General features: G+C 37.7%; 2 protein-coding genes across 2 annotated transcripts in view; both read left to right on the forward strand.

Moving 5' to 3' along the window:
- The window catches only part of LOC143019023 (fibrocystin-L-like), a 118,531-nt gene extending 113,095 nt beyond the window's left edge, over positions 1–5,436 (forward strand). The window contains exons 74-79 of the mRNA XM_076174725.1: positions 669–801; positions 1,205–1,266; positions 1,634–1,767; positions 3,949–4,061; positions 4,470–4,580; positions 5,243–5,436. Coding sequence (XP_076030840.1) covers positions 669–801; positions 1,205–1,266; positions 1,634–1,767; positions 3,949–4,061; positions 4,470–4,580; positions 5,243–5,392 — 703 coding nt within the window. The 3' untranslated portion in view covers positions 5,393–5,436. The remainder of the gene's footprint in view (positions 1–668; positions 802–1,204; positions 1,267–1,633; positions 1,768–3,948; positions 4,062–4,469; positions 4,581–5,242) is intronic.
- A 3,371-nt stretch (positions 5,437–8,807) lies between these two features.
- The window catches only part of LOC143019017 (uncharacterized), a gene marked incomplete in the record, with an annotated part of 58,923 nt that continues 57,730 nt past the window's right edge, over positions 8,808–10,000 (forward strand). The window contains 1 exon segment of the mRNA XM_076174717.1: positions 8,808–8,850.

Below are 10,000 nucleotides of genomic sequence, written 5' to 3' on the forward strand. Positions count from 1 at the left end.
TTTCCATCTTTCAGGACTATCACTAGTAGGTACCCGTGTTTGATCCCTGAACAGGAACCTAACCGAAGTTAAAGATCAACTGTGCTGTCATTGCGTATTGAGTTTAGCTTTCCTTCTAACTACAGTATGCGGATCAGGATCGATCTCAACCATTAGTGAACATTTTTAGAAGCTCTGCCAAGGGATTCGAACGCTGACCTGTGCATGCATAATCACGAAGCCAAGACAATAGCGACTGAGCTACGTGCGATGGTTCAAAAGGACTGTACAAGTCCCCGACCACACTTCACGTAGCTGCAGAAGACGTGGTCTCATTTTCATCCAATCCCCATATTAGCGTCTTGGCTTCGTGATTATGCACGCACATGTCAGGGTTCGAATCCCTTGGTAGAGCTTCTAAAAATGCTCAATCTGTCTTAAACATAGTCAGCCATTAGTCCCTGAACAAGAATCTAACCGAAGTTTAAGATTTAACTAAGTGTGCTATCATAGCGTATCGAGTTTAAATTTCCTTATAACTACAAGATGTAGACCGGGTTCAATCTCAATGGCTACCAAGGACTGACAATTGCTTCAGCTGTCTGAGTTAGTAGGACAAAGATGACCATCTCCGGCCATAGCTAAGTACCTCCTGGCGTTACCCTCTTACCTTTTCATATCTTTTACAGAATGACGGAACCACAACTGGATGTTGGATTTACTCAATTCCCTAAAGTGCTTGCAGCCGGAACAACCTTCTCTATTGGGGTATCTGTCATCTCCCGTGCAACACAGCAAATTATCGACAGCACCATGCTTGAGGTATTTGTCAGACATAACCGTGTTGTTCTGGGCATGAACTCATAAAGAAATGAAAAAAAAAAAATCTCAATGAGTCTCAGGGTGTAAGGATACCCCTTTTCATGCTTAAGGTATTTGTTAGACATAACCATGTTCTCCTGGGGATGAATTAAAAAAGAAATAAAAAAAAATCTAAATGAGCCTCAGGGTATAAGGATCCCCTTTTTTTGTTTTTATCAAGTCTATTACAAGTCCGTATGGAATACATTTTGCTCTCAATTCTTTCTAAAAAGAGCCATTGTGTGGGTGTGAGGAATCTAATATCTAAGGCTTTTGTTCATGATAATACTAGACAGTTTCATTTAGCTAAGGGAGACCTTAAAAGTCATGAATTTTCAATTAATGTGTTTGCATTGTGTCACAGGACTATTCACTCGACGCCAAAATTTCCAAGTGCGGAGGTGGAGCCCTCAGTGGTCCAAAATCGTAAGATCATTTCCATTTTTAATTCTAAATAAATCTATTCTTTTTAACCTTGGAAAAGAAATAATATAACTTGGTTTGCATCCTTTCCTACTGATTGCATGCCTTTTACATCTCCGAATAACATTGTTATGTGGGTAGTAACTATCTAGATCTGCAATTTAACAATGTCATTCAGAGATGTTTTGGTCAGCCAATCAGTGACAAGGGATATGTACCAAGCAAGAGTGTTATTGACAGGTTAAAAGGAAGAGACTATGACTACCGTCGTCTTACTTTTTTCAACAAGAAATGCAAACATTGTGAATATATCACTCTTGCATTTGGAAACGTAACTCAAATAGACTAATTGACTGTTTATGTTTACCAGCGTGACAGTTAATGGTTCAGAAGCTGAACTCTTCAACTTTAACGATCTACGATTCCAAAAGATGGGGGTTGTCTTCTTCAGCGTCAAGATTGATAGCAATCCATCTGGCTACAGGATGTGCAGGAAACATGATGGTATGTATACACTCCTGAATCCCTGCCCCTGAAGGTTGGATATCACCTTCAAGAGTTTCTAGAAAATCTCCCTCAGGCTTCGAGTGGTTCGGAGTCTGGTTTTCAGAAGCTCAGAGTCTTCTGCAAAACATCTTTTTAGTTACAGCAACCCTTCAGGATTTTAGTCAATTACACGTTGTTAATGTCACATATACTGGAGTGGAGGTGAGAGGAGGGGAAGTTGTCAAAGATCGTACAAGATCGACTCCATTAGTCTACAGAGATCCTGCGATCCTCCAGAAGCTAGTAGAGTCAAGGACTGGCTTTTGTATGTGATATCTAATTCTTCCTTCTTACTCCCCGTCATCTCCTTTTATGCATGGGGGGACGGAGAGGGGGGGTCGCCCATTTAATGAAGCGTCCTTGCTGTGGATGTGCTGTGCCTTGCGACGCTGCCTCTGACCCAGGGCAGTGGACAAGGTGCAGGGATGACCCTTCATCCAGGAGGTGCTAAGATGGGAGGGAGGGTGGAGGGGAGTGGAGTGTATTTAGGGATGGAATGGATGGGAATGATTTTATGCCTTTTTCTTTTTGGCTACCTCCCTTGTAAGGGGGAAAAAGCCTTGGTATATGCATGTATGTACTTCTTACTTCTGCTTCCAGAGGGCGGGCCAGCACAATTCTCCAGATTGTCCTCTTAAACCTTTCTTCTTCTTCCCTCAAAACCTCTATTTTTCCTAATCCATTTATCTCTAGGATTTCTTCAACTCAATCTTTCCATCTTTTCTTCGGTCTACCTCTAGATCTTCTACCTTCTGGTCTCCAGTTCCATCTTTTCTTTGTAATTCTCTCTTCATCCATTCTCTCCACGTGCCCAAGCCACCTTAGTTGTGCCTTTTCTATTTTGCTTCTAATTGATGTTACTCCAATCATTTCTCTTATTTCATCATTTCTGATTCGATCTCGTCTGGTTTTATATGTTATAATCCTACAAAATGTACTTTGCATAGGATTATCCCCTGTTGCCAGCCCCCAAAAGCCCAACATCACCCACATCTTCACCCAAAACTTTACACTGTATTTTTAGTTTATTTTCTTCCAGACATTCTCACTCCGTTCATCACACAAGCCCCTATACCTGTCCATCAATGGTCAGTTGACTTTAGTTGGCACATTTGACTTTCAAATGTGGTTTTCTTAGAACATAGCTACGAATCTACATTATGCTCGTTCCCACAGTTGCAATATTTAGGTAGAAATTTTACATTATCCTAAATCTTGTCAACACATACCTTCGATTTGTGCTCAAGTGCACAATACCTACAACTATAGTCATACCTTAAAATGTTTCGTTTTCTACAACTTCCATCTTTGGGCGTCATAGAAAACGAAAAATTACGGACCCCAGACGCTGCCCAGAATATAAGTTCATATCTTATTTCGATTATTTTATAATGTTCTGTCTAGTAAGATGGTAGCAGACTTAGAACTCCATGTGGACTTAGAACTTCATATGGACTTAGAAATTCATGTGGACTTCACACTTGGCACCAAGTCAGAAGCATAAAGTTCACACTAACGGTCTGAACCGCTCGGAAACTGCGATGGTACCGCATAGTCAAGGAAAAACTGCGCGGTTGTGTGTGAATGCCTCCATTGACTTACACTGTAACTGAACCGCCGCGTTTCAAACCGCTAGTGTGAACAGGGCACCATAGGCTTCTTGTCTAATTCCAAGCACCAATTATCATTATTACGTCCATTTACGACACATGTATGCATATATGATACATATGCGCATATACTTAATACTATTACAAATATAAATGCTCACAATTTTTTATATTATTGTTATTTATTTATTTTTTATTTATTTATTTGTTCGTTTATTTATTAATTAATTAATTTATTCATTATTTATTTATTTGTTTATTTGTTTATTCCTTTATTTATTTGTTTATTTATTCATTTATTTATTTATTTATTTATTTTATTTTATTCTTATTTATTTTATTTGTATTTATTTATTTTATTTTAATTTTTTTAATCTTTTATTTATCTATCTATTAATTATTTTTATTTAATTATTTATTTATTATTTATCTATCTATTTTTTACATTTATTTACTAATTATTATTATCATTTCATTTTATTTATTTATTTATTTATCTATTTATTTATTTATTTTTTTTTTTCAACAGCGCCCATGACCATCCTGAGTTCTTCTTTCGTGATGCCAGAGGAGACATCAACCTTTGTCCTGGAGATGGAAGTCAAGGCGTCAGAAAAGGACATTGATAAATGGGAACCTCAGGTATGATTTCTTCTTCTCACTTGTCATCATTCCTCACGTTTATCACTATCATTATCATTCCCCATCTGTGATTTCCATTCATACCACTTCCAATCTATGCCCTATGGCCGCCTGGTAGCCCAGTGGATACCGTGACGATCTCATGAGTGGGTGGTCATGAGTTCGATTCCCGGGAGCTGCTGCGGGTTTCTTGCGTTGGGCCCCGGCAGGCCTGGCTAGGCGGGGAGGTGACCCAAACATCGGCCTTAAAAAAAAAAAAAAAAAAAAAAAAAAAAAAAAAAAAAAAAAAAAAAAAAAAAAAAAAAAAAGGGGGGGGGTTGCCAGAACTGACAGGGCTTGCCCTACCAGGGGTTTCTCACTTCCCACTGTATCCTAAACAAATAATGATACTATGATCTCTCCCTTCAGATAGCGGAGGCTCTTCTGAATACCTTCATGAAACTACTTCAGACAGATACTTGGTACAACTCAGTCTCCTTTGACAAGATAGAAGAAGATACGTTCAAAGTGACTGTTGAGGTGAGATTACTTACACTGAATAGGACCTGTTCACACTAGCGGTTTTAGCCGCCGCGGTTCAATTACAATGCAGCTCATTGTAGGCGTTCATACACCCACACAGTTTTTTCCCTGACTATGCAATATCACCGCGGTTTCCGCGCTGTTCAAACCGCTAGTGTGAACAGGACCTATGAAAGTTATCACTAAGAAGTATTTGTGTGTTGAGCGAATTTTTCCATTTTGACAATTTTGAATTATTCCCAATCCTTTCCATATTCAAATATTCTAATTTTGGGAGTTTTTCCATTTTAAGCTATGCAGTTGATTTCAACAACTTAAGAGAGGTAATACAAGAATATTAATCTGAAACCTAACCTAACCTAACCTGACCTAACTTAACCTAACCTAACCTGACCTAGCCTGACCTGACCTAACCTAGCCAAACCTAACCTGACCTAACCTAACCAAACCTAACCTAACCAAACCTAACCTGACCTATCCAAACCTAACCTAACCTAACCTGACCTAACCAAACCTAACCTAACCTGACCTAACCTGACCTAGCCTAACCTAACCTAACCTAAAAATTCAGCGTGCCGTAAAATGTAAAAGACCCTAATTTTGTTTTCTTCATGATGTCCTAAGATATGTTTATATAAAAAATACTGTTTCATCGACAGGTTGAAGGGAGTGATGCATCTTTGGATGACTTCAAGTCAACACTCTGCGCACGCGTAGACAGAAACAGCTTCTACCATAAATTCAAGAGGAAAACATATATTTACAAAAAGCCTCTTGCAGATGGGTACGCTATGTGTGTATTGATTTAAGTCTTCTTCCTCCAGATGATTAATGTTTTCTCTACGGATAGTCCTATTGTAGTTAGTGAACTGAAGTATTGGTTTCCAAGGGGGGGGGGGGTACTACCCCCCCCTGGGAGGCCGGTAGAGAGGGATGGTAGAGGGGGATGGTAGGGGGGGCGACAGGATGGTAATAGTAACAATTAATGGATAATAATTTCTCTAACATCTGAATGACAAAATATAAGTCATAAATGTTAAGGTAAAGGAATACAAATACAGTATAAAAAAGATAAGCAATTAATGAATAATAATATTTCTTAACATCTGAATAACAAAATATATGTCATAAATGTTAAGGTAAAGGGCGTATGCAGTATCAAAAAGGATCAAATTGACACAAGATTTGTAAACGAATGAATTGTCTTCTTACGTAGTCTGAGAAGAAGAAAATGAGTTGGGATGTATGTATGAGGTAGGTGGGGGTGGGGTGGGGAGGGGAGTAGGATTCTCTCTGGAAGCCAATAGTCGCCAGACTGGAAAACACTGGAAACCACAGAACTAAAAGTTTCTATAATCAAACCTATGAATAAACAAGCTTGTGCTTAAGCTGTACATAAGGAAAATCTCTTATTGCGAGATGAAAATAGATATTATTAAATGTTAGTCTTTTAGATTTTGGACAATTAACTCTGATATTGGTATTTGAAAATAGATATTATTAAATGTTAGTCTTTTAGATTTTGGAAAATTAACTCTGATATTGGTATTTGAATTGCTAAAGGATAAAAATAAAGTTGCATCTGAATTGATGTCTGTTTGTTTATACCTTTCATTATTTGACATGTGTCTTCTGAAAATTTCTTATCGCAAGACTGGTTGGTTGTTTTGTCCTCTTGTGGGAAATTCTTCTACCTTTCATTTTTATCCATAAAATTATCTAATCTTCTCGTAAAATAACCACAAGGTCATCATATCAAGACAACAGGGCAAGACTCACAGTAATGGGTTTAGATTGGATAAGTTTAGATTTAAGAAGGAAGTAGTCAAGAACTAATTTACCAGTAGAGTGGTCAACAAATGGAACAGACTTGGTAACCATAGAGTGAGCGCTGAAACTATTGGTTGTTTTAAGAAAAAGTCAGAAAACTTTATGGCTGGGGATGATAGGTGGTAATGGACATGGAATTACCTAGCGTAGGCCTTATGGTCTCTTGCAGTCTCCTTCATTCTTATGTCCTTATGTTAACCAATTGTTTCAGTGCTTACTACATTGTTGCTAAGTTTATTCCATTTGTTAACTACTCTACTGGTGAACTAGTCCTAGTCTGTTTCCTTCTTGAACCATACAGAGCTCTTGATACTAGTTCTATTGTTAAGTTATTTCCTACGTGACACATACTACAAGGAATTCCACTTGATGCTAGTTCTATTATTTCCATATACTACAAGGAGTTCTACGTTGGTCTTCAAATTGGTCATATACTCACACAGGACATTTACCAATTCATTGTTACTAGATTTTAGGACAGAGAATGTTTGGTAGCCTAGTTCAGGGTCCACTTTGTCTTGGTATGGGTAAAATTGGCTTGTTAAGTTCAGGAATGCTGAAGCTCTTGATGGGTTATCACACTGGGATTCCACGTGCTTCGCCAGCGCCAACAGTTGAGAGTTCGTTTGAGTAAAAACGACTTCGGTTACTGAGTTCTTAGAGAAGTCTAGATATCTGTAAGCGAAGTCATATTCTAGTTACTCAAATGGAGGTTGGAGGTAGAATGCTGGAGGTAAGATAGCCCAGTGTGATAACCCCTTTGGTGGGATTAGTTCTGTAGTTGTTGTTGTTGTTGTCGTTCCCTAGACTGTCTGTCCGAGCAGTCCCGTCTCCCCAAGGAATGCCACAGCCGAAACTGGGTTTTCCCACAAATCCTTTATAGAGTGTATGTTGTGTTGTTTGCGTGCATGATTGTGTATAATGCAGTCTTCCATTATGTGTTGTATGGTATGGGGTGAAGTGTTACATCATGGGCAGCTGTTCTGTAGTTCTTGACTGTGGTGCTTGTGTCTACTGGTAATGGTGACTTCAGTAATTATTTCCCTCTGTGTAAGGGGCGGGTAATTGCTCTAATGGGCCTTTCTGTTTCATTCACCGATGGGGATGACAGGTAGTAATGGACATGAAACTACCTAGTGTAGGCCTTATGGTCTCTTACAGTCTCCTTCATTCTTATGTTCTCGAGTGTTCCAGGCTAGGGCTGGCGTTGGAACTGAGGGATTTTGACTTTGGAAGGACTGTTGTACCTTTCCTGTTCCTGTTGTTGTTTATATTATAATTATTATTATTACCACCATTTGTATCTCTCTCTCTCTTTGCCAACTCGCCGGTGACGACAATTTGGGCCCTACCACCAGCGAGTAGGACCAAGGGCATGGCTCATTAAATTCCACGCTCCAAAGCCCTTTGTTAGGGGCACCGTCCTAGCTTCCTGATATGGGGAGTTTGTGACGTCACACTAAATCGAATTATTATTACTATTATATTATTATTATTATTATTATTATTATTATTATTATTATTATTATTATTATTATTATTATTATTATTATTATTATTATTATTATTATTATATTATTATTATTATTATTATTATTATTATTATTATTATTATTATTATTATTATTACTATTATTATTATTATTATTATTATTATTATTATTATTATCATCATTATTATTATTAATCATTATTATTATTACTATCATTATCATTAGCATTATCATCATCATACTGCACTATGGGCGAGTGATCATACTAAGGTCTGTTTCTCAGCCTGCTTAGGTTATGTGAAGCTAAGTTTCGGGCACCCTTCCCCACGTGGGAGGAGAAGAGTAGATCCTGAATAGGGCTGCTCAGTCATGTAGGCTGTTGCCAAACTGTACTCTTTCTCGCATGAGGCGACCATTGGGTCCACACCGCCTGGTATGTGAATGTCAGGCAAGAATATAACCATAAGCTCATACGAATATCGATAATATCGGAATAATATGTGAATAGGTTAAGTATTCCTTTTCATATGAATACAATCGCCCTCCATAAAAAAATATTAATCAATAAATTCTTAATAATTCTGAGTTTCGGTAATATTCCCCTTTAAGAAGAACAAAATCGTCTGTAGTCATTTGAAATAATAAAATTCTAAAGCCTATGAATGCTTCTCCATCCACATATCTGGTGAATAAAATAATTTGCCGACATCAATTGTAAATGTTATTTCGAACTATGTGTTCTTTTCATTATCTGTTCTTCGTGTATATTGATGAAATCCTAAATAAACTTACTTGCACTAGACCTGCGCAGTGTTTGCGTCGAATTTGTGCGTCCAGCGACATCTGGCAACTGAGCAGTAGCCAGGAGACGGACTAAACAGCAACGGTCAGTCTTGCAACTCCTAACCGACTGCACATAGTGACTGTGTTTCTGAATATCTACCGTACTTAACTTCCCTATTTCTTTTGTAATCTTCCTCTTCGGAATATATTTTTTTATTTCTAAGTTAGTTATAATGCTTTGCAAGCAAGTACGTGTTTTGTGGACTGTGTATATCTTCTAACTGTGACATGGAGAAAATGCGTGCGTTATTTCACTTCATCTAAGAAATTCATCGTTATCGTACATATCTCGGGACTAAGTGATCTCTAGGTATTTCAACAAACCATTTTAGAAAATCATCAAAACGGAACGAAATGCATGAAAACAATGTGTGATTGATAAATAACATCCGAAAATAAGAAATAAATCGATTTGTTTTAAACGAACGCCCGGCATAATGATGAACCAATACATTCTTCATTGGTATGAAGGAGTCGGGTGGAAGAAGGAGGAGGATCTCCGGTATCACACTGGGCAATTTTTCCTTCAACCTCCAATTCATCGGCGGTACCTCCTACCTCCAGCACATTTTCAGTCGGAAAATCACATAGAATATCATTTGATATACTGGACGAAAAATATTTTCCTAAAGAATATCTGATTCTGAAACCTGAGGACTGCAAATTTCCTCCAACAATTGGAGGAAAAATATCCCAGTGTGATAATACTTTCAGTGCTTGTATGCTAAACCTTCACTGCACTAAACCTTGAGTTTCACTAAAGTGGTTCTAGGCCCTGTTCACACTAGCGGTCTGAACCACGCGGAAACCGCAGCGGAACCACATAGTTAAATAAGAACCGCGTGGTTGTGTGTGAACGCCTCTATTGACTTACGTTGTAATTGAACCGCCACAGTTCAGACCGCTAGTGTGAACAGGACCTAACATTCAAGTGATTACTGTGACAAAAAATAAATAAATAAAACAAATATATTTAAAGGTCAACAGACGCGTTACTTAAAATATTAGTAACATTACTTTAAATGATGTTATTCAAAAAATAGTAACGGCAGTTGGGGATCTGAAAATAGTAACGTGACAAAAAAGAAACTAGTTTTGAAATAATAGTAACATTACTGGTTGGATTAGTAATCGATATTGAAAATAATTGTTATTTTGAGAAAATACTATTAGTTTGAAATGATAATAACACTATTAAAGGTGATATTTACATTCCTAGAAATACTAGCAACACGGCTTAAACTAGTAGTA

Source organism: Oratosquilla oratoria, chromosome 36 (genome assembly GCF_046742065.1).
Source record: "Oratosquilla oratoria isolate Oo_2021 chromosome 36, ASM4674206v1, whole genome shotgun sequence".
NCBI classification, from domain to species: Eukaryota; Metazoa; Arthropoda; class Malacostraca; order Stomatopoda; family Squillidae; genus Oratosquilla; species Oratosquilla oratoria.